General features: G+C 45.9%; 1 protein-coding gene across 1 annotated transcript; it reads left to right on the top strand.

The window, feature by feature from the left end:
- The first annotated feature begins 277 nt into the window (after positions 1-277).
- GPX4 (glutathione peroxidase 4) lies at positions 278-24659 on the top strand. The gene is made up of 7 exons (XM_087952733.1): positions 278-355; positions 16776-16870; positions 17578-17722; positions 18880-19031; positions 20251-20275; positions 22496-22555; positions 24398-24659. Exons 1-7 carry the CDS (start codon positions 281-283, stop codon positions 24428-24430), a joined length of 585 nt encoding a protein of 194 aa, XP_087808859.1. The 5' UTR covers positions 278-280; the 3' UTR covers positions 24431-24659.
- Positions 24660-25097: the final 438 nt, after the last annotated feature.

The following is a 25097-nucleotide window of genomic DNA, read 5'->3' as shown; positions in this document are numbered from 1 at the left end:
TCGGATTAGCTCGCTGAGCTGCCAATCACGGTAGGCCTCAGCCAATTGACAACCGTGTTCGAAGAAGCCAGCTAAAGAGCCGGCACTCAGCCATTTGTTGCGACACCTAACCCTGCCCTCCAGCGGCCTTCCATTGGACAAAGCCTTTTAGAGAGGCGTTCTCGAGCTGTGGGGCTGGGCGGGGCCAACGAGGAGGAGCCATTTTGTGATTGGCCCTGGAGGAGAGGAGGAGGGGTGCGAAGGGCAGATTAAAGGAGGAGCGGAGAGACCTGCCGCTGAGATGAGTTTGCGGCGTTTTGCTTCTAGGACGCTTCTTTGTGGGTTCTTGGTAGGGCGCGGCCTCACAAGGGTGATGGTAAGTTGCCAGCGGGATTGGGTCTCTTATCGGGGACGCTCCCTAGTCATTGGCAGTGTTCTCTATGGTCGGACCATAGAGCGGTCGCCCTGAAGGGCTACGTTGGGTCTCCCTGGAGGACCCATAAAATCTCCTTTTTTAAAGCCCCTGGGAGGATTTTCCTCTAATCCCTATTGAGGTGGTCGCTTTTACAACTTCTTTTCCAACGAACATAATTTCCCCGAAACATTAGGGTAGGACGAGGCTGGGGGCCAGCAAGGTGGCATGTGGATGTAGGGGAAAGTGTTTCCCTGGGGTGCCATGAATTTTTATTGATTTTTATTACGATACTGTGGGTTTGGGGGTTGTTTTTATTGTTTTGGGATACCTGGGGTGGCTGTTACACAAGGGGGGTTATCCAAGTCTTGTAATGTAAATAAGATAAAATTTAATATAGCTGAGGTCTTCCTGGCTGATGAATGGAACCATAATTCCCAAGAACTCTTTGAAAATGGGGCAGAAACCACCTTCTTAACCATAATACTTTGGGTGGGCAGGTAGTCCTCGACGTACGACCACAATTGAGCCCAAAATTTGTTAAGTGAGACATTTGCTCAATGAGTGTTGCCCCATTTTATGACCTTTGGTGCCCTGGTTAAGTGACTTGTCAAAAGCTTGCAAAAGGGATCACGTGACCTTGGGACACAGCAATGGTCATAAGCGTGAACCAATTGCCAAGCATCTGATCGTGGGGCTGCTACAAAGTGTGAAGAATAGTCACTTTTTTCAGTGTAGTTGTAACTTTGGTCACTAGATAAACTGCTGTAAGTCAAGGACTTGCCTGTTTTTGGGCTTCAGGGTTACTGCTTTTTTAAAGTTGCTTGCCTGCCCCAACTGGGGCAAAGTAATGCTTTTAGGGTGTACATTTCATGACAGTATAGAAGGATCATGAAACAGAAAGCTAATCTTTCCCAGAACGTTGTAATTTTAAATGGATGTCTTCAGATGCCTTTCAGAGATAAAATGAGAGGCTTAATTGTTTATCTTAAAACTGTGATCTGGGGTTGTTGGAGCTGCTCCTTGGAGAACAGTTCTTAGATGAAAAAACAACTGCAGTTGAGAACTGCAGTTGGGCCCTTGGGGTAGAATAAGGTAAATTACATGTGCGTAAAATACATTTGAAGATGTTTTAACAGTTTGGGCAAGTTGTTTTTTAAATTTTAGTTAGGGACAAGCGCCAAAAAGACAGAATCTACACAGCCTCCATTCAGAGTCAGTGTCCCGTAACAGACTGCCTTTCATGCCTTATTTTATTAAACAATTCATCAACACTGCAAGTCATCAAGTAATTCTAGGAGAAGTCCCTGAGTGACTGGGTGGCCATAGAAATTCTCTTAAATAAAAATAAAATAGTACAGATTAAAATAGAATGTCCCAAAGGTGTTTTTCCAAAAGGCAATTCATTTTCTTTGAAAATGTTTTGTTTCTCATTCAAGAAGTTCTGAAGAAACTTCTTGGACGAGAAGCAAAATGTTTTCAATTAACCCCCCAAACAAGTCCAGTTGCCTTTTGAGTCAACTATGACCCGAATGATCCAGAAACGTCACAGATAATTAAAACGGTACAAAAGTACAAAGAAGTAGATGTGTGTCAATCCTCATTGCTTTGCCCCTAAGGCTAGTTAGATAAACCAAGGACTTTACAACTCTTGTGAAGCTTACAAGGACACTACAGACTGGGGTGGGGATATTCTTGGACTGAAATGCCTAAAGAGCCTGCCTATTCCACATCTTTGTCCCTTTGTAAGATAGAAAAACTTTCTGAAAAGCTTTGTGTCTTCTCCATTGACAGCCTGGTTCTGTATACCAAACTCTATTGTTTCTTTACTATAATGGATTTTACACCCCAAAATTAGAGCGTCTGAATTTGGAAACAGTCTGAGCTAGTTACCCTGTGATGTCTATAAATATTGCTATATAGCTACAAGTTGATAAGAATCTGTTCTGAAACTTCCCTGAGCTGCTAACTTCCAGGTGGAAGCAATTAAACGTTGCTTTCAGTACTCAAAAGCAAGCCACTGTTACTCAAGGCTGCCTTTGGTGAAAACTTACAAGCAATGAAAAAAAAAAATTATCTGCAGCTTGGGGTTGAACTGTGGGGTCCTTGGTGCTGTCTGAGTTTAGTGGCTTGCTTGCAGATGCTTCATTACCCAACTGGGTAACATCATAAGTGCTAGTAGGGAGTGGGGTTTGCTCTCAATTTATAGCGGCTTGTCCTGTCAATGTTAACTAGTTACTCAACTAGTTAACATGCAAGTGAGTATGGGGGATTTGCTCCCCATGTTGGTGGGGGTGGGTTTTTCCTTAGTTGGTCCTTAACTTGGAGAATGCCAAGTTAAATTGCATTTTTACACCATTCAAAAGAGATCCTAAAAAACCCTGAAAAGAACAACAACAAAAAAAAAAAGACTAGAGAACAAAAAGCCAGTACCCAGATAAGCAGGGTTTAACTCCGAACAAACAATGGGGTAGAAAGCAATAATTTAATCAGCCAAGCTCAGAGTCCACCCAGCATTCCACTTAACACAATTAAGTTGTTGCTTTGTTCCACCTTAAACAGTAGAACTACACAAAAGCGGCTTTTGGGGCCAGGATTATATCCTCCTCCTATGTGGTTATTGGGAAAGGTTGTGGTTCTGCCAGAAGAGTTGCAGCCATGGTATATTTGGGGGAGGGGGGGGAATGGGGGAGGGTTATTTGGAGAAGGGAAAACGTCAGCAATGTTCCTGCCAAGATTAAAGCAAGACTTTTTCAGGAATATTTCTAGCCTTCCTTTTGATGGTCAACGTGAAGCTCTGAGTTAAATAAACATTAAATGTAATTGGGATTTCAGGTTTTATGCTCAGGTAAAGCAAGCAATTTTTTTTTCATATTCTGACCATCCTCCCAGCTGGGGAAAATCCCAGCATTTCCAAATAGGACAAATTAAAAGCCAAATGGCCATTATGGCTAATAGGTGTAATTATGTATTTTTTTAAAAAAAAATTGCTTCGTATTACAGTTTGTAGAAGTGTGTATACAGGTAGTTGTCAACTTACAACTACCGTGTTTCTCATATAATAAGGCCGGGTCTTATTTTTTCTTTTTGAGCCCCGAAAAAATGGCTAGGCCGTCTTTTTGGGGGTGACTTAATTCCCCCCTTGCATCTTTGGGTGGGCGGGCAGCGATGGCTTGGATATTGACCTCGGCATTGGTGGGGCACTTCGTATCGGGGTCAACGCAGGCAGCACTATATCCAGGTGTGCAACAAAAGTACTTCCTAATGGCAAGCCCCCCCACCATTCCCCCCCCATTTCGCATGTTTTAATATAGGCCTTAATTTGGGGGAGGGGCTTAATTTCATTTCATGCCTATAAAACATGCTGGGACTTCCTATTGGGGGAGGCCGTATTGTTGGAGAAACAGGGTATTTGTTTAGTAACCATTTCAAAATACAACTGCACAGAAAAAAGGATTTGTGATCATTTTTTCACACGGCCATTACAGCATCCCATAGTTGTATGAATTAGGATGCAAAAATCAGGATGCTGGGCATCTGGTATGTATGTATTTGCTGTGTCCCAGGATCATGTGATCCCCATTTGCCACCTTCTGACAAGCAAAGTGAACTGGAAGCCAAATTCATTTAACCGTGTGACTCACTTAACAACTGCAGTTATTCACTTAACAGTGACAAGAAAGGTCGTAAAATGGGGCAAGGTTCACTTAACTGCCTCACTTAGCAACAGAAATTTTGGGTTTGATTGTGTCATAAGTTGAGGACTCCCTGTCCTGTGAGCTGAGTACAGTATCTGGCCCTTCTGCTTCTCTTGTTCCTTTGATGGTTTTGCTAGTTAAGATGATGAAAGCTTTTCTGAGCAGTTCTTATTGTTTAAAGCTTTTGAATCTGTTCCCAGGAAAAACAGAAATCCAAGCCAACCTGCTTTTCTTTAAAAGTCCAGGAAAAATAAAGCAACTTCTGGATGAGAAATACATGGGGGTATACCCTTTTTCCCCCTCTCTTTTAGGTGCAGTATATTTATTTCCTTCTGGGCAAAGGCCAAAATCTGGTTTTGATGAAAGGTTGAATGTGTGAAAGCAACCTCACCTTCTCCCTTACTCTTTTGCCTGCAATGCAGAAATGCATTGCATCAAAAAATGCAAAGCCATCATCTACCTTCAACCTAATTTTTTTCTCTGGAGGCCAGTGGGAAGAGGTGAACCAATCACCCATGTAGGACATCTGTCACGTTTGACCTCATTTATCGTGGATTGATAAATTTGGGCTGTAAAAATGCAATCCAAAGTCTGCTTCTGGCGCAATCCATTGTTCTCTGTCCCCCTTTGTGCTGCTAATTGCATCATAATTGGAGGCTCGTGAAACGGATTTGCTTTTGCCTGGGAGGGCAATGTCTCAGCTCATGTGATTGTGATGAGAAAGCAGGCACAGAGTAAAGGGGTGGGAAGGGAATAACTTGCATTTCTGCTTCATATTTCTGAGGGTTAGGATCCAGTAGTGGAGCCCAAGCGATAGGAAATCCTGAGTAGGAAGCATTTTTTAAATAGCATCAGAAATCCCCTTATTTCTAGTCAAAAGTTTTGTGTGCTTTGCACACAACGTAGCTTTCTGGTCTTTAAGTCCCATGGCCCAGGAAAAGAACGGGTAATCTTCAACATACTGTTCTGACCAAGGCTTCCAAGACCGTAATTATGCACACGCTTATTTTAAAAACAAGTCTTGTTTTATTGAAACACTGGGTATTTATTCATTCCCAGCTGGTAATCTCAAACAGTCTCTCGAGATAAGCACCCACCTTTCCTGTGAAGTGCTGCCAATAACAGAATTGTCAAAACAACTAGAGCAAAATCCAACCATAGTACAAAGAGCTTCAAGAATGACTCTGAACCGATCGAACAACTTTGCTTGCTGCTTCTTTGCCTGTCCTCTATACCAGGGGTCCCCAACCGCCTGTCCGCGGACCGGTACCGTCCGTGGAACAAGTCTTACCGGGCCGCTGGTTGCTGGCGCCGCCATCTTTTTTGGTAAAAAGTGCTTCGGTGAGCTTTTCCGGTAGAAAGCCATTTCTACCCGAAAAGCTCATCGAAGCGCTGGCGCCGCCATCTTTTTGATGAAAAAGTGCTTCCGGTGAGGTCACCGGAAGCACTTTTTCAAAAAGATGGCGCGCCCAGCTGATGCAGGTACTGGGCCGCGGCGCCCAGCTGATACCGGTACCGGGCCGCGCGCCAAAAGGTTGGGGATCCCTGCTCTATACCTTATGGGAGGGGCAGTCACCTCCCAGCCTTACTCCCAAGTTGCTCCTTTTTTTGTGTGTGTCAGCTGCTCTTGCCTTCTAGCAGCTCTGCACACACGCGCACTGGGAACAGGCTCCCTTTGGTCCTCTGCCTCGCTGCTGCCAGACTCCAGAAGCTCTGGAGGCAGCACCCCACTCCCAGATGGCCTTGGTCCCATCTCTGCATTGGACACAGGATCCTTATCTGAGTCCTCCCCAGACTGATCCCCGTTCTTCCCCACTGTCCGATTCCACTGCCGTCTGCACAGGCTGCCGGCGAACCACAACACCTATGACCACAATTGTGGCCAAAAATTTCTGTTGCTAAATGAGGTAGTTGAATGTGTTTTGCCCCATTTTATGACCTTTCTTGCTAACATCGTTAGGAGAATTGCTGTAGTTTTTAAGTTAGTAACACGGTGGTTAAGCGAATCTGTTTTTTTCCATTGACTTTGCTTGTCAGAAGGTCGTGAAAGCGTATCACATGACCTCAGGACAATGCAACTGTTGTAAATGTGAATCAGTTGGCAAGCATCTGAATTTTGATCACATGACTATGGGGGTGCTACAATGGTTATAAGTGTGAAAAATGGTCATAAGTCAGTTTTTTTTAGTGCTGTTGGAGCTGCAAACAGTCATTAAATGAACTGTTGTAAGTCAAGGATGACTGGTGTATGAAAGGATAAAATCCAGATTCAAAATGGATGCTTTGTTTAGCAGCCATTACTGGATAAGTAAAGATTTCTTATCAATACGGTTCTCTCTGGAGTCCCCTTACAACGTGCTCAGCCAGGGGAAGGCCAGCCTGGTGCCGTTCAGATGTTTTTGACCTGCATTTCCCATAATTCCTGGTCACTGATCCTGCTGGCTGGAACAGATGGAGCCAAGCTTCAAAACTTGCAAAGAAAGGCTTCCTTCCCACTCCTAAGGCATAATATGGCTTGTTTGTTTTAGAGTATGAACCTGGTTGTATTTTGCAAATCTAGGCTTTGTGGGCGTGGAAAATTAACATCTTTTATTCCGCATTAGATTAGATTAACAGAGTTGAAAGGGACCTTGTAGAACATCTAGTCCAACCCCACCCCACCCCCGCCCAAGCAGGATTTGCATTACACCATTTCTGACAAATGGCAGTCCAATCTCTTCTTGAAAGCCTCCAGTGATGAAGATCCCACAACTTCTGAAGGCAACTTCTGTTCCATGGATTGATTGTTCTCACTGTCAGAAAATTTCTCCTTATTTCCAGGTTCAATCTCTCCTTGATCAGTTTCCATCTATTGTTCCTTGTCTGGCCTTCAGGTGCCTTGGAAAATAGTTTGACACACACACCCCATGGCAGCCCCTCAAATGTTGGAACACTGCTATCATGTCTCCCCTGGTCCTTCTCTTCACCTGGGGGTTGCCGACCTTTTGGACCTCAGGCACCACCAAACTCCCAATTTTAAATCCCGCAGACCACTAATATGAATTTTGACAGTGGCTTGCTGACGTTTTCCCGGGGTCTCAATACAAAGCAGCAGGGACCCTGGGAAAATCCCAAAAGTCTGCAGGAAAGTTCCCCACCACATTTTCCTAACCGGTCGTTCATTCTTTATTTGGGATCGCAGGATACTGTCTCCAGCTCCGTTCTCAGGCGGGGAGAGAGACTTTTGGCTTCATGCAAGAGAAGCAGCAGAAGCCTTTCTTTCACTCCCCCAAACTCCGCCAGAAATGAGTCTTTATGAGACTTGTGCTGGCGCAGCTTCTTGGAGCAAGGATGCCTTGCAGGGTCCCAAAGACTCATTTCTGGTGGAGTTTGGGCGAGAGAAAGACTTGTGCTTTCCCCCTCCGCCTTTCCCCCTCCCCTCACTACCTCGTGGTGTTCGCAGTACAAGTGACGCAAGCCTTGTGTTCCCACAGGCCATGCGGGTGGCACGGCCTTGTGTTCCCGTGCAGCCTGAATTAATTGCTTTGGTGGTGACATTTCTCTGCGGACCACCAGTGGTCCCTGGCCCACTGGTTGGCGACCACTGCACTAGACTAGCCATGCCCAGTTCCTGCAACCGTTCTTCATATGTTTTAGCCTCCAGTCCCCCCTGGTTGCTCTTCTCTACACTTTTTCCAGAATCTCTACATCATTTTTATAGTGTGGTGACCAAAACGGGATGCAGTGTGGTCTTACTAAGGCTTTATATAGTGATATTAGTACCTCACTTGACCTTGATCTCTCTGTTAATGCAATTTAGGATTGCATCGACTTTTTTGGCTGCTGCTGCACATTGCTGGCTCAACCAACTTGTAGCTAATTGCAGCATATGACCTAGATCACAGCTTATAAATTTCAATCAAAGTTCTGGAACCTTCTCCAACCTGGTGCCCTGATGATGTTACCTAGTTGGGTAATGAAACGTCTGCAAAAAAACAGTCAAGCTCATAGAGCAAGCGCCAAGAAGTCTCATTTCAACCCTGAGCTACAAATATGCTCCTTTATCAATTGCTAGAATCCCTGGGATCTAAGCAAGATGAAAACAAGGATTAACTAATATAAAATAACCTTTATTGTCAGTTTTTACTGTGAGCACACTGGCACACATTAAAAATGAAATTCTGTTGCCTGTTCTCAAAACAAAGTATATATCTACTCATACACATACATAACACACACATTCACATACTATATACGTACACATGTATATATACAGGTAATCCACTTACAACAGTTCATTCAGAGTTAACCATGGCACTGAAAAAGTGACTGATGACCGCATTTCACAGTTACAATCTTTGCAGCACCCCCACGATCTCGTGATCAAAATTCAACTGTGGCAAGTAATGTTGTAAAATAGGACAAAAGTCACTTAGCAAATTCTCACTTAACATAAATTTTGGGCTCAATTGTGATCATGAATCGAGGACTATCTGTATACCTACACCCATATATAGAGATACCAATGCCGAGAGAGAGAGAGATAATACAGAGATGATGATATAGAGATATCTATGTATCTCTGTGTGTGTGTGTATCACTGTCCATTTTGAATACACAGCTGAAAGAGGAAACTTGAGTTCACAAGGCCAATGCTATATGGAACAAAAACTGGCTGAATTTAGAAGTTCTGCTTCGGGTATCACGAAACTTCCTCCCACGAGGTAACAAGGAAAACAGGTTGTGAAGAGGATATGTGGCATAGTAGCAGCTGTGTGGCAGTGGCTTTTTGTTGTTGTCGGGCAATAACTTTCCACTTCAAACAGCAACGTAAAATCCTGGCCGGGAGTTTGTAGGAAGAGAGCTGAGTCTTAGTGTGGCAGGCCAAAATCCGTGGCAACAAAGGTTTTATTTTTTTTATTTTATTCCAAGGGCTTTCTAGGATGCCATTATATTGTAGAAAGTTAGCATCCACCCCTCTCCTAGAAGAATGAAATATTCTAGGAAAGATTAAAAAGGCAGAATATTACATTTCCCTGGATGAGAAAAGGAGAGGCAGGTCTTTCCCTGCAGCTTCCTGCTCCTCCAGGGTGATGGGATCAGGCCATGATAGGATTGGCCCTCTACCCATCTCACCCCAGGGCACCTGGGAAGATTGCACCACCCAGCCAGATTCAACCAAGCTACAGCCCTGGCTTGGCCCCAGGGGAGTCTGACAACCAACGGGGACACGTTTCTTGCCACAGGAACAGGAAGCAAATCCAAAGCCCAGAGAGGGCATAAAACCAAAGGGATTCTCCGCACGCCTTCCCTTTTTCTCTCAGGAGCTCCAAGGCATGTCATGGTCCTGCCCACCATTAAACCTTCTTTCCAAGCAACTGCCATGAATCCAGTGTCTTTTTTCCCCCCCACACGGAACTGAACCCAGAAGGATATTTCTTCCAGCATCATCAAATGAGTGGCTTAACGGAGGCCGAATTTAAATTTGGCAGAGAGGGAAGGGAAGGACACAGAGGCATGTTATGTTACGTGGGAGGCAGATAGCAGGCGCCCTGTCGATAAGCACCCAATCTGCATTAAAATCTAGTTAGGCTTGTTGAGGCCTTCTGAGATAACTTGGTTAGTTTAGAGCAGTGTTTCTCAACTTGATCAGTTTTTTAAAAATCTATGGACTTCCGCTTCCAAAATTCCCCAGACAAGAGTGTTGAAATCTTGACATCTTAAAATGGCTGAAGTCGTCAAACACTGGCTATAGTCTGCAAGGAGTCCTCAACCTACCACTGCAATTGGGACCAGGATTTCTGTTGCTGGTGTGTGTGTGTGTGTGTGTGTGTGTGTATGACCGACCGTGACTCACACGGTCATTAAGCGAATCCGGCCTCCCTCATTGACTTTGCTTGTCAGAAGGCATTTAAAAACCTTTCCTGCCGTAGTTGCTAAGTGGATCACTGCACTTGTTAAGTTAGCAACATGGTTATTAAGTGAATCTGGCTTCCCCAATGACTTATCTAGTCCGAAGGGGACCACATGACACACACACACACACCCAGAGACTCTTGACTGTCATAAATATGAGTCAGTTGCCAAGCATCTGAATTTTGATCATGTGACCGTGAGGATGCTTCAACGGTCATAAGTGTGAGGACTGGTTCTAAGTCACTTCTTTCTGTTGGAACTTTGGATGGTCACTGATTGAATGGTTGTAAATCAAGGACTTGCCTTGCCACAGATTAAACTTACATTATTAAAAACAAGACAGGAAGCACATGCCTTTTTGTAATCTTTGTTAGTTAGTGCTGCCATATGCCTCCTGATTTGGAGATACCCTGAAATCTGTGAGCTTGCTGAGGGGTTAATAAAATAATGATTAATCAGCTTGTTATATAGGTTATATCCTTGACTTACAGTCAGTCATTTAATGCAGGGGTCTCCAACCTTGGTGACTTTAAGCCTGGTGGACTTCAACTCCCAGAATTCCCCAGCCAGCTTTGCTGGCTGGGGAATTCTGGGAGTTGAAGTCCACCAGGCTTAAAGTCACCAAGGTTGGAGACCCCTGATTTAATGTCCTCATCTCCTTGTCACATGACTGAGTCTGCCAAATTATTGACCTTGCCACCGTTGCTATGGCTACCCCAGCTTTCGGCGAAGGATTCTTGACAGACGTCGTGTTCTGAAAAATATTAAAACATCCTTCTCCCCCACCCACTTCCAGACCTCCTCAGGGTGGGCCTAGACTCTCTCGCAGTCAAACAATTATTTACCTGACCCATTAGAGCGAGGAGGCAGGGAATGTCGCGGGTCCCACCCCTGAGGGAGATGCACCTGGTGGGACCCAGAAGAAGGGCCTTCTCCGTGGTGGCTCCCTCTCTCTGGAATATCATCCCCTCAGAGATTAAAATGGCCCCCACTCTGGCACTCTTCCGGAAGGCGCTGAAGGCCTGGTTCTGCCAGCGGGCCTGGGGAACCCAGAGAGGGATGGAGCCCATCAAATGGCTAGTGCGATCTGCTGTCGTCAGGGAGGGGGGATAAGAGTTGGTTCCCCCGCCCAATTTTTTTTGTTCTATTGTACATTACTAATTTGTTTGATTCTTTTTGTTAGTTTTTATTGTTTTTTATTTTTGTTTTTTGTTTTAAATATGGTTTTACATTGTGTAAACCACCTCGAGTTGCCATGGGCGAATAGGCGGCAATATAAATTAAATAAATAAATAAACAAATAAATAATGTTACAAGGGCTGTATGTGACTTATGACACATTAAAAGTGACTTACGACAGTTTTTCACATTTGTGACCGTTGCAGACTCCCCGTGGTCACATGATCAACATTCAGAGGCTTGGCAACTGATTCCTCTTTATGACGGTCACAGTGTCCCAGGGTCATGTGATTCCCCTTTTGCAGCCTTCTGACGAGTAAAATCAACGGGGAAGCCAGTTTCACTTAATAACCATGTTACTAACTTGACATCGGTAGTGATTCACTTAAAAACTGTGACAAGAAAGGTCGTAAAATGTTACTAATTATATGTATCCCTCACTGTATCTATATAACTTCTCTGTCTTCCCCATCTCCCACCTCCCCCAGCCTCAATCCAGCGTAAATCCTATATCACTTTAGCTCCTCCAGGCCTCTGAGAAAATGAGACGTGTAGCTCAGGAAAGCCTATGGCTTTTAATAAAATTAGCTGAGGAATGAAAGCTCTCCTTAATGACATGACTCAGTCCATCTTAATCTCTGAAACAGGATACATGCTAATTATTTATAAAAGCTGGGACTATGGTTGGCACACCTTATAATGTTGCCATATGGTTGGCTTGAACACGCACGAAAGGTTTTTATGACACAACCAAAATTTTCTCCAATCGCAGCACCCCATCCAGTTGTAATATATATGTTATAATATGACTTGGTTTCTTCATACGTCATCCTTAGTGAAGCGTGCAAACCAGCGCCTGCATTTCCTGCGTCTGATGAGGAGAGGACACCTTTCTCCTTCTGTCCTGGCGACATTTCACAGAGGCACGATGGAAAGCCTTTTAACAAACGACGTCACTATTTGGTTTGATGGCTGCAGTGCCTCAGATAGAAAGTCCATACAGAGAGTGGTGAGGACAGTGGAGAAGATTATAAAAAGCTCGCTTCCTGTCATTCAGGATGCTGCTTATAAGCGGTATGTGCTTAGAGCTGGAAGCATTGTTAGAGACCCCACACACCCACTTTATGGTCTGTTTCTGTTGTTTCCCTCTGGGAGGAGGTTTCTAAGTACGCCTAGCAGGGCTACCGGATTCTGTAACAGCTTTGTTCCCTATGTCATCTATCTGGTAAATTTTCAAGATTCTTTTTTTTGCCATGTATATTATACATTCAAACTACAGATAGTCCTCAACTTACGACCCACAACAGAGCCCAAAATGTATTTTGCTAAGTGAGAAATGTGTTAGTTTTGACCCACTTTATGACTTTTCCTGCCACGGGGTTGTTAAGTGAATGACTGCAGTTATGAAATTAATAACCGTTGTTAAGTGAATCTGACTTCCCCATTGACTTTGCTTGTCAGAAGGTCGCAAAAGGGGATCTCCTGACCCTGGCATACTGCAACCATCATAAATGTGAGTCAGTTGTCCAGCATCCCAATGTAAAATCACGTGACCATGAGGATGCTGCAGTGGTCACAAGTGTGAAAAATGGTCATAAGTCACTTTTTTCAGTGCCGTTGTAACTTCGAATGGTCACTAAGCAAACTGTTGTAAGTTGAGGACTACCTGTAGATTGTGATATTTCTTTGTTGTGTGTGTGTGTCAGGATATATGCACAGTGGTTACCTTTGAGAGCTGAATGCAATGAAATTTCATTTTAATTTATGCTGATTAATGGACAATTTAAAGTGACGACAATGAAGTACTCTACTCTATGCTCTACTCTTATGCCTCTTTTTTTCAATCATGGCAACTTTAAGATGACTGGATTTTAACTCCCAGAATTATGGAAGCTGAAGTCCAGTCATTTTAAAATTGACAAGATTGAGAAACAAAGGTTTAATGTCACCTGTGAAACCAGCCATGGTATCCATTCTTCTTAAAAAGGTTTATTTATTTAGAAATTTTGAAAGGGACCCAGCCCGTGCAAACATTCAGATGACAAATAATTGCCTAACTTAATCGGATTCTATCAGGAGCAGGGCAATTGATCAACTTTTGCTAGTGGGGTCACTCATGGGGCACCCCCAAAAAGACCAACTCATAAACCACCTTGGCTGCAACAGCCAAAGCTGAGATATCAATGTTTTGGTGTCTCTAACCATGTCTGTTTATAGCTTACAGCTTCCTTAGGGAAGATACAAGATATATATTTCTCCTTCCCAGGAAGTATCCCGCCCATTGCTATCAGGCAGATCTTGCTAATGACAGGTGTCAATCTAACAACAACAACAAAAGACAACATTATTGTTGCACACACTCAGGGAGAGAGACAGAAGGAGAAGGATGCAATGAAATGTACAGCTTGCCCTCAATGTACGACACCAACTGAGCCCAGAATTCCCCGTTGCTAAGCAAGACACTTATGAGATTCGCCCCATTTTACAAGCTGTCTTTCCACAGTTGTTAAATGAATCTTGGAGTGTTAAGTTAATAACAAGGTTGGTAAGTGAATCTGGCTCCCCCATTGACTTCGCTTGCTAGAAGGTCGCAAAAGTTGTGACCCCCTGACCCTGGGACACTGCAACCGTCACAAATACGAGTCAGCTGCCAAGGGTCTGAATTTTGATCACAGGATCATGGGGATGCTGCCATGGTCGTAAGCGTGAAAAAGGGTTGTAAGTTGCTTTTATCCGTGCTGCTAAACGAGTGGTCCTAAATCAAGGACTACCTGTGGACTTCTTCTAAAAGCCACAACGGATCTCACCTACCTAAGCATTCTTTTCCCTTTTTTTGATATATAGGATTAGATTTAAGATTCAAAGACTTTAATTAGCGTCGCTTATTGCAATTTGTTTTATCTCAACATTTTACCTTGGGGTATTTTCAGGAGTGGGATTCTACCAGTTTGGACCGGTTCTCTAGAACCGGTTGTTACGATGCTGCACCAATTGGAGAACTGACAAATCGTTCCTCTGGCTGGCCCCTCCCCGTCCGCCTACCCTTCCCCTCCCAGCCCAGTCAGACCTTGTCATGCATGCACAACAATGCGTGTATGTCCAACGTCGCTGACTGGGTTCTTCCCTGCCCAGTCACTCCTTAAGGCACTCCTTAATTCTGGGAGTTGAAGTCCACAAGTCTTAAAGTTGCCAAGGTTGGACACCTCTGCCTTAAGGTATTTTTTTTCCCCTTCCCCGACCGTTAGCTGTTCTGATGATCAGCTGTGTCGGGATTCTCTCCGCCCAGGAGGCTTCCCTGAGGCCCAGAAGGCCCCAAAATGGAGGGTAGGGTGCTGCTGCCGCCAAAAAGCCACACCCACCCAGTCACATGGCAGCGCCCGCCTAGCCGCCCACAGAACCGGTGGTTTAAAAATTTGAATCCCACCCCTGGGTATTTTCCATCCCTTTTGTGGGATTTCCCTTAACAGAAGTAACGCTTCCCCTTATTCTTTCAAATAGGTTTCCTGTCCTCCGTTGAGTGAGATAATGAATAGCCTCCTACCGAAACTATAAGTTTCTCACGTGAAATAAATTGTCCTTGTGAATCTACTGTGCAAAAGGCCCTGTATGTGAAAGCAATATTTGTTAAGCTTTGGCGCGTTTAAGGGTTGTGCACTTCAACTCCCAGAATCCCTCAGCCAGACATGGTGGCTGGGGGAATTCTGGGAGTTGAAGTCCACAAGTCTTAAAGTTGCCAAGGTTGGACACCTCTGCCTTAAGGTATTTTTTTTTTTCCCCCTTCCCGACCGTTAGCTGTTCTGATGATCAGCTGTGTCGGGATTCCTCTCGTCGCCCAGGAGGCTTCCCTGAGGCCCAGAAGGCCCCAAAATGGAGGGTAGGGGTGCTGCTGCCGCCAAAAAGCCACACCCACCCAGTCACATGGCAGCGCCCGCCTAGCCACGCCCACAGAACCGGTGGTTTAAAAAAATTTGAATCCCACCCCTGGGTATTTTCCATCCCTTTTTGTGGGATTTCCCCTTAACAGAAGTAACGCTTCCCCTTATTCTTTCAAATAGGTTTCCTGTCCTCCGTTGAGTGAGATAATGAATAGCCTCCTACCGAAACTATAAGTTTCTCACGTGAAATAAATTGTCCTTGTGAATCTACTGTGCAAAAGGCCCTGTATGTGAAAGCAATATTTGTCAAGCTTTGGCGCGTTTAAGGGTTGTGGACTTCAACTCCCAGAATCCCTCAGCCAAACATGGTGGCTGGGGGAATTCTGGGAGTTGAAGTCCACATGTCTTAACAGCTGCCAAGGGTGAGAAAGACCGCTTAGAGCAGGGGTGTCAAACTCAATTTCATTGAGGGCCGCTTCAGGGTTGTGTTTGACCTTGGGGGGCTGGAATGGGCGTGGCCAGCTCGACGTCACTTGTGTCGAGGGCGCCTATGGCGGCCCGAGGGCTCACAAGCTCCATTTTTCAGCGACGACGGCCTCCTGTAACCCTCCGCCAGAGGAAACAATAATTCCATTTTCCCTGGCACCGTGGGCCAGTCCTTCGCTGTTTCCAAGATGGCCCCGCGGGCCAGATCTAAGCACCCTGTGGACCAGATGCGGCCCACGGGCCTTGAGTTTCACACCCCTGGTTTAGAGGGTGGGACACTGAATATCTGAGTTTGCATTTGCTGCTAAATCATGGTTTGATTCAAAAGCAGCTTGTTTGGGGTTTGGCCTAAAACATGGGCCCAGCCTTGTGGTTGACAATTTTAACAGGCTGCCCAGCTAATGGTTTGTAATTGCAAATCCCAGAATCCCCTAGGTAGCACGTTGGCTAGGAATTCTGGGAGCTGCAGTCCGCACATACTCACAGTTGGAGAAGGCTATTTAAAATACTACAGACCCTTTGACCAGTGGCCCAGAGACCCTCATCCGATTGCCATTTGTTGCAAAGTGTGGTGGAATACAGCTAGTCCTCGAATAACGACCACAAACTGAGCCCGAAATATCTGTTGCTAAGTGAAGACAGTTGTTGAGTTTAGCCTCCTTTTGTGACCTTTCTTGCCATAGTTGTTACGCCAAATCGCCGCGGTGGTTAAGTTGGTTAACGTGGCTGTGAAATGAATCTGGCTTCCCCCTTGACTTCGCTTGTCAGAAGGCCAACAATGACCCCAGGATACCCTTGCCGTCATAACTACAAGTCAGTTGCCAAATGTCTGAATTTTGATCAAGTGACCCGTTGGGAATGCTGCAACGGTCATAAGTCACATTTTTCAGAGCTGTTGTAACTTTGGCCAGTAAATGAACTGTTGTAAGTCGAGGACTACCTGTATAGTTCAGAGTCGCAGGAGGGAGGGGCTCTTTCCCAGAGGGCGGAGCTTGGAACGTCTGGTGGGCAGGGAGAGAGGAAGGGGTGGGACCCTCCTTAGCCATTCATGGGGAACCTCTATAATTATTGCAATAATGGTTGTTTTTATCTGACAAGGTTTCCGTTTGTAGGCGAAGAACAATAAAGGAACTATTCATACGTCACTCCGCGTGTCGTTCTTGGTTATTTTGGGTCTGACAAGATATGCTCTCCAATTCACCTTTCTCTGACTTTTTTTTTTTCTCCCTCTCCTAAATTTCTTCCCTGCAGTGTGCTCAGAAGAGTGACTGGAAGTCGGCCAAGTCGATGTACGACTTCCACGCCCTGGATATTAATGGCCACGATGTCTCCCTGGAGATATACAGGCAAGTTGGTTCCCATCTGGGTTGGTTTGCTCTGGTGTCTTGGTTTTTTGAGTGGGTTTTTGGTGTTTGTCATTTTTAGTTTTTTTTAACCATTTTGTGATCAGGCAAGCAAGGGTATCCAATTATTGGTGACTTTTAAGACCTGTGGACTTCAACTCCCGGAATTCCCCCAGCCAACATGGCTGGCTGGGGAATTCTGGGAGTTGAAGTGCACTGGTCTTAAAGGGGCCAAAGTTGGACACTCGACTTTTCGACCTTACCTTTCTTGGGTGTACTTAACCCAGTTCCAATGCCCTCCGTCCCCTGCGGTCAGGTGATTGCGTGACCCACACTGAAGGCCAATTGCAGCTCCCTGCAGCCATGTGTTTTACATTGGTTTCATCAAAAAACAGTATTTACTGGTTTAGCATCCCCACCGTCACATAATCAAAATTTAGATGCTTGGCAGCTGACTCCCATTTATGATGGTCATAGCGATTCCCTTTTGTGACAAGCAAAATCGACGGGGAAGCCAAATTCCCTTAACAATCGTGTCACTTAACTACAGTGATTCCCTTAGCAAGAAAGGGCAAGGAAGCTCGTAAAATGTGGGCAACATTCACTCAACGCCTGCCTCGCTTAACCACAGAAATGTTGGGCTCAAGCTGTGGTCGTAAGTCGAGGACTCCCTGTGACCCGTCTCTCTTGTTGCGCTTGTGTCTCTCCAGGGGCATGGTCTGCATCATCACCAACGTGGCGACGCAATGAGGCAAGACTGACGTAAACTACACTCAGTTTGTCGAACTGTATAGTAGATACGCTGAGAAAGGTTTACGCATTCTAGCCTTCCCCTGCAATCAATTTGGCAAGCAGGTAGGAAACGGGAGAGGGGGGGGCTGTTTGTGTGTGTGTGTGTGTGTGTGTGTGTGTGTGTGTGTTAATGTCACAATGAAATGATCCTCCTCCTCTTCCTCCTAATTGTCCTCTAAGGGGAGCCAGCATAATATAGTGGGGAAAGTGATGGCTACCCAGATGTTTGTCTCCCTCAGCTGTGGAAGCCGATTGGCTGGATTTGGGCCGGTCTGTCCATCCCAGCCAAAGAACCAATCAGGCATGGTGTCAACGCACGAAACATTTCTATGCCTGTTTTAGGGTTGCCGTGAACAGAAGTGGGGGAGAAATTTGAAAGAGCAGTTTGGAGCCGAAAGTGCATTCCATTTTTATCTTGCAAAGATAGTAGCTAAGCTACCGGAATTTCTGCTGTGCAGATCTCTAATTGGAGGATGTAATTGATGGCTCTTGGCTATGGATGTGTGTCGTTGGAGAGTATGAATTATGATACACCCAGAGGGGTCAGAGTGAGCCTCATGCAGGTCGTGCCGACATGTTCGCTCTTAAGAAATCCTTTGAAGTTTTTGAAGCTTGGCTCGAGGCTCATGGTTTAATTAGGGCGACTGCTGGAATCCTGACACACAGTACAGAAGGGACTGGAAAAAGGAGTGGGAGACCCAAGTTCTATCCCCCTCAGCCATGGATTCCCATTGGCTGAATTTGGGTCAATCCCTCCCTCTCGGCCCAAGAGTCAATCAAGGGTAATATGGAAGGGCTGGATAAGGTGTGGGGAGACCCAGGTTCTAGTCCCCCCTCAGGTGCCCGAAACTCTTTGGTTGGCTTTGGGCCAGTCCCTTCCTCCCAGTCCAACAGCCAATCAGGAGTAGTGGGGAAGGGGCTGGGCTAGGGATGTGGAGACCCGAATTCTAGGCTCCAGAGAGGAGATAGCTAGTGTGACTTAATGGGATGCTGGACTAGGAGTGGAAAAACAGCCAAGAATCTACGACAAGGTGGCTAAAACAATCTTCAATCCATCTTTACACCATGCATTGATACGTTCGCTGTAAACAGTGAGGAAACACAGTTCAAAAACATCTGGATCTGCAACTTGAAACAGACTGAATGCTAAGGACAACTGTTTAAGATTGGTTTAACCATCTAAAAGCCACCTTTCCCCCTTTTGTTTCTGTCTTCAATAGGAGCCTGGTACCGAGGAAGAAATTAAAGCATTTGCTGAAACGTACGGGGTGAAATTTGACATGTTTAGCAAGATTGAAGTCAATGGGGATAACGCTCACCCTCTCTGGAAGTGGCTGAAAAGCCAGCCCAAAGGCAGAGGCACTCTGGGAAAGTGAGTTCTCCCTGCCCCCAATTCTGAAAAGTCTCTGAAATGGCAATAGCTGATATACCACACAAACACTTATGGGTGTATTTTTAATTAAAATAAATGTCTAAAACAAGTGTTTTTGGAACTTGACAACTTAAATCCCATGTGGACTTCAACTCCCAGAATTCCCCAGCCAGCCTGTTGTAATCTATTTGAAGGTTTAATAATGATATGATACCAACTTCTAAAATTGCTTTTTTTTCTCTCCCTTTCTGGAGTGTGGTATTATTATTTTTATTATTACTATCTTCTTTTTATTCATTAAACATGAAATTTTATTTTTATTCATTAAACATGAAATTCAGTCAACGGAACATTTAAAAATGTATCACGAATGTTATTAATATTGTTACGTGTTATTATGACTACTACTACCGTGTTTCTCATATAATAAGGCCGAGTCTTATTTTTTTTTGAGCCCCGAAAAAATGGCTAGGCCGTCTTTTTGGGGGTGACTTAATTCCCCCCCCTTGCATCTTTGGGTGGGCGGGCAGCGACGGCTTGGATGTTGACCTCGGTGTTGGTGGGGCACTTCGTATCGGGGTCAACGCAGGCAGCACCATATCCAGGTGTGCAACAAAAGTACTTCCTAACGGCAAGCCCCCCCACCATTTCCCCCCCATTTCGCATGTTTTAATATAGGCCTTAATTTGGGGGGAGGGGCTTAATTTCATTTCATGCCTATAAAACATGCTGGGACTTCCTATTGGGGGAGGCCGTATTGTTGGAGAAACAGGGTATTATTATTCCTGCTTTTCCCAGTTGGTTGTGTTGGCTTTCAACTCTTAAGAAGTCTGTCGGCTGGCATTATGGTGTTCAGCACCAGGACTACTACTGCTGGATCATACTTTGGAGATGGCATTTTTTGGTGTCGTATTCCAACTCTGCTTTCAAAAAGCTAAGCTGCTAGTCTTGAGGGTGGCTGGTTTGAAGAGAATACAATAGTTTTTGACTCTGGGAGGAAAAATCGGAACAAATAAATGGGCCATTGTGTTTCTTTGATTTTGACCCCATTTTCAAACAGGGGTCTTACTGGCGAGAGGTACCAGCCACTATTCATCTTGGTTTGAGTGTGGTTTAGCACAAGAAGGTTTTGAGTGAAACACTAGAAGTAAAAAACACTAGAAGTAATAAAAACCTTTAGAGCTAAATGGTCTTTCTTTCTTTCTTTCTTTCTCCCTAGTGCTATAAAGTGGAATTTTAGCAAGGTGAGTACCTTCAGCTCTTTTTTTTTTTTTTTTTTTGGATGTGTTCTTCTTATTAAAACTTTTAAACAAAAACATGGCAAAACCCACTTAACAACTACTCTGCTTAACAGTGGAAATTGTGGGCTCAATTGTAGAAAGTGAAGGAATACTCTATGTCAGGGGTCCCCAACCACCGGGCCGTGGAGCACTCTCTACCGGGCCGCAAAGAATTTTTTTTTTAAAAAAATGGTGGCTTTCTTCGCCTTCGGTGAATGCTGCTGGGATCGGGGATCAAGGACACAAATGAAAGAAGGGGAGGGAGGAAGCAACCGAAGCCTGTCCTGCTCTCTGGCTCAGCTCTCTCAGTCGCTCTCTCGCTCCTCCACCAGCCCAGGAAGAAACTGCTTCAAAGAAGGGGGGGGGGGGCTTTTCCTGTCGCCGCAGCGCCTCCGAAGCGCCCGTTTCTCCCCCCCCGCCCGCCCGTCCGCCCGCCCGCAGTGCTCCGTTCTGCCTGCCTGCCTGCCTTCGTTAATGGTTGAATCGGAACAGCTTCGGCTGAGTAAAAGAGGCGAATAGTTATTATTCTCAGCCGAAGCTGCTCCCAAACAACCAGAAACTAAGGCAGGCAGGCAGGCAGGCAGGCAGGCAGAACGGGACACTGTGGATTGAAGTGCGCGCGGGTGGGCGGGGTGGGGGTGGGGGTGAAACGGGCGCTTCGGAATAGCTGCGGCGACAGGAAAAGCCCCCGCTCTTTGAAGCAGTTTCTTCCTGGGCTGGTGGAGCAGCGAGAGAGCGAAGCCTCCTTCTCTTCTCTCTCCTCCCCGGTCCTTGCAAAAATTTTCTGCTTGAAACCGGTCCCTGGTACAAAAAAGGTTGGGGACCACTGCTCTATGTTATTGACTTTTTGTTCAGAACACACACAAGGAAATATGCAGAGCGTTTCTTCCAGTTTTTCTCCCCAACAAACACCCAGTGTGATTAAGGTGAGCTGAGAAGGAGGGACCGGCACCAAAGTCCCCCTGAGAGCTGAGGGAGGATTAAAGCTGGTTGACCCCCACTTTTAGTCACCCTTCACTCCCCCTCAACCAGCTGGTTGAGTCTAATTTCTTTCCTAAATTGGTAAAAAAAAATAATCCCTGCGGATTTTACTCTGCTAGTCGTTGCTCATCTCCGTTTCAAGGCCGTTGAGCCAGTACTGTCCAAAGACATTTCTGCAGCCATATGACATCACAGAGCCCACTGTTATCTTCCCACCAAAGTGGTACCTATTTATCTACTCACATTTGCATGCTTTCGAACATGGCAGGAGCTGGAGTGAGGACAGGAGCTCACCCTCGTCACATGGTGCTGGGGTCTCGAACCTGGTCTGCCAGCTTTCTAGCCAACAAGCCCAGCATCATCATTGCCATGCCGCCCTTCCTAAGCTTGGCAGACAAATAAAGTGTTTTCAAAGCCCGTCCTGGGTTTAGATCTGCCTTTTCTCCAGCCCTTCAAAGGTATTCTTCAGCCTTCAAGAAATACACCCCCACCGAGTTTACTTCATCCTCCTAAGGATAGATGGAGCTCAGAATAGGGACAGAATTTGTTAACATGGTGCAGTTAATCCTCGGCTTACAGCCGGTCACTTATTTGACCATTTGAAGTTCTGATGCAGCCTCCATAAGGAGCTTGCAACCAGGTCCTGAAGTTCTGACTGCCCCACACAGCTAGTGGTCGTGTGATCACATGTTGGACACTCGCCAATGCTGTTTGCGCTATCATCGGATTGTGATTGCAATTGATGTTTTTTGCTAAAAGCTGCCTTTTGCTTCCATTTTCTGGCAAAAATGCTCCATTCGTGAACTGCAGGTTTGCTTTATGACCGCCATGTTCGCTTTACGGCCATCGGTACCATGCTCGGTTATGGTTGTAAGTCAAGGACTACCCAGACACACAATCCTAGGATGCCTGAATCACTTTACAGCAGGGGTGTCCAACCTTGGCAACTTTAAGACTTGTGGACTTCAACTCCCAGAATTCCTCAGCCAGCAAAGCTGGCTGAGGAATTCTGGGAGTTGAAGTCCACAAGTCTTAAAGTTGCCAAGGTTGGACACCCTGCTTTACAGCATATTGCTAGGCATCAATCCAGCCCCCAGATTGGAGGTTGGTCTTGTGGTCTTTGCAAATCGGGTCTCCTCTTCCCTGCCCTGATGAAATTTGGGTCCTCTTGATGAGTCACCTGTCCTTCTTTTCTCCTTGCAGTTCCTGATCAACCGGGAAGGACAGGTAGTCAAGAGATTCAGTCCCATGGATGACCCACTTGTAAGTTGTGCATATTGTTGTGGTTGGTTGTGCAAGTCAGCCAGATGTTTAGACTGGACATTTGGCTTTTTAAGCCAGCAGGGCGAGTCTGTCCCAAGGACCTGGGACATCGTCCAGTTGCAGAAGTGAATCCGCTCAGCCTGAGGATCTATCTGGCCACAATGCTGAGTTAGGTGCTTCGCACACCATGCTAAATCCAGCCATGGTGGGTGGGAAACCATGGCTTATAGCGGCCTTTCGATAGAGAGAATCCGACCAATTGTAGTTGCAATCCAGATAGAGGCCCCTCAGTTGGAAAAGGAAAAAAAAAAGAAAGGATGGTCTGAAACACCGTGAAAATCAAGCTAATGGTGCTTCGTTTGCATTCGTGGGAATGCAAAGCTGTTTTTGGGCCAGTGGCTGCTGACATTTTAGGGAATTTTATTTTAGGGAATTTATACTGCTGCCTATTCGCACATGGCGACTCAAGGCAGCTTACAGGAGTGTAAAAACCTCATAAGGGGGTGACATGAGGGCAGTGATGACAAACCTTTTGGGCTTGGCATGTCAAAAAAATCAGAAAATGCCTGACTGAACTCGGCTGGCATCTGACTGCCTCTCCTTCGACAAAAGGGGAAAATTCTCCCTCCCCACCTCCACCCCCTCTAAATTACCCTGAACAGGGGCACTCAGTGGCAGGGCCAAGGGCCTGCAGGACAATCCGAGGCCCCAGTGTAGCTGCTGCCACTCAAAGAGGCCACCTTGCATTGTTTGCCAAAGAGAACGCGCCTTGTGGAAGGAGTTGCCGCCCGTGGTTCACTGCTCCCCAGGGCCTGCCACGCGCTGCTTACCTTCACGGGGCGTTCTCTTTCTCTCGACGGCCTCCTGCAGCCTCCCGGGTTGCAGGAAGCCTTCATTCTAGAAGCCGCTTCAGAGAACGTCCATCTGCGGCCTCTGAAAACTGCAAAAGCAAACACCGTCCTTGCACAATTTTTGTAGCCTCTCAAGAGGCCGTACAAGAGCGCAGCCGTCTTGTGTGGTCTCCACAGCTCCAAAAAACCCAGTCAATGGCCCGTGCTTTGGAGAATAAGTGTTTGGTGCTGGTGGGTCACCTGAAACGTTGCAGCGTGTCATCTTTGAGACAGTCTCAGTGTTGTTGTTTTTCCAAAAGGCAACCGGCCTGTGTTTTTACCCTGAGGAAGAAGATGTTTTGCTTCTCATTTTCATCAAGAACTGATGAAGCTTCTTGGATGAGAAGCGAAACCTTTTCTTCTCCCTCAAGGGAAAAAAAAAAAAACATAGGCCGGTTGCCTTTTGAGAAAGCACCTTTGCAACAATCCTGACCTGGATGACTGAAAAATCTCCTTAGACTAGGGGTGTTAAACTCAAGGCCCGAGGGCTGGATCTGGCCTGCAGGGTGCTTAGATCTGGCCTGGGGCCCCACTCTGGAAACGGCAAAGGACCAGCTTGTGGTACCTCTACTTGCAGAAACGGGGCTTGGGGAGGAGGCTACATGTGGCCCTCCTGAGGTCCCTTTTCGCTGGCTGAGGGTTGCAGGAGGCTGTCGTGCCTGAAAACAGAGCCCAGGTGGGCCGTGCACAGCTTCCCCAAATTCCATTTTTGCTGGCAGAGCGGGGTTGCAGGGAACTGTCGCGGCCAAAAATGAAGTCTCAAGGGACATTGAGCTGGCCACGCACCCCCTGAGGTCAAACCACCTTGATGCGGCCCTCAGTGACATTGAGTTTGACGCCCCTGCCTTAGACATTGGGAACATAGGTTTGCCATCACTGTATTGGGGTGTAATCCTGGCCAGATGCAGCCATCTCACAAACCCTCATTGTTTTCTTGTTTCATCCTCTGCAGACGATGGAAAAGGAGCTGCTCCGATACCTGTAAAAGCCCCGCCTGCCTCTTGCCAGCCCTGGCTCTGCTCCGCCAGCGTTTCTCTGGTTTGCCTGTGAATTTTGCCTGGGTGAAGGTCTGCCTTCAAGCCAAGCCTATCTTGGTGAGGCAGGTCTGAGAGATTTGGCACAAGTTCACACGGGAGGCTAGCTGGAACGTCTGTATTTGCACCCCAGGCCGCAACTTCCATCTTGTACAAAATAAAGATGTTTTTTTTCTTTCAGCCGATCAAGTGTCTTGAGATTTGTGTGTCAGAGCGCTATTGGGCATGGGCTGAGGGAGGTGAGGGGGGCGGCCATTTTAGAAGTGCAAAGCTATCCGAGATCTGCAGGTGAGGCAGTTAGACTTGTGCCATCCGGATGGGAAGTAGAAGTTAATTTCATTTGTTAGCCTTGGGCGGGTTGGGGCAACTTCAGGCTCTTCAAAAGTTATTTTTTATTTTCTTCATTTGTATCCCACCTTTATTTCTACCAGGTGGCAAACATTTCCTTCTATTTTTTCCACAACCTTGTGAAGTGGGTTGGGATGAGAGATTCAGTGGCCCAATGTCACCCTGTCAACTTGTATGCCTAAGGCAGGACTAACTTTTCTCCTGGTGATTGGCCCAAAATCTACCACTAAAGTGGGATTAAGTCTCAACGTCTTCCAATTTCTAGCCTGG

This window comes from Notechis scutatus, chromosome 1, assembly GCF_049901735.1.
Source record: "Notechis scutatus isolate UNSWTSFEM ecotype Mainland chromosome 1, rNotScu1.2, whole genome shotgun sequence".
In the NCBI taxonomy this organism is placed as follows: Eukaryota; Metazoa; Chordata; class Lepidosauria; order Squamata; family Elapidae; genus Notechis; species Notechis scutatus.
This window is presented reverse-complemented; position numbering and strand designations above follow the sequence as displayed.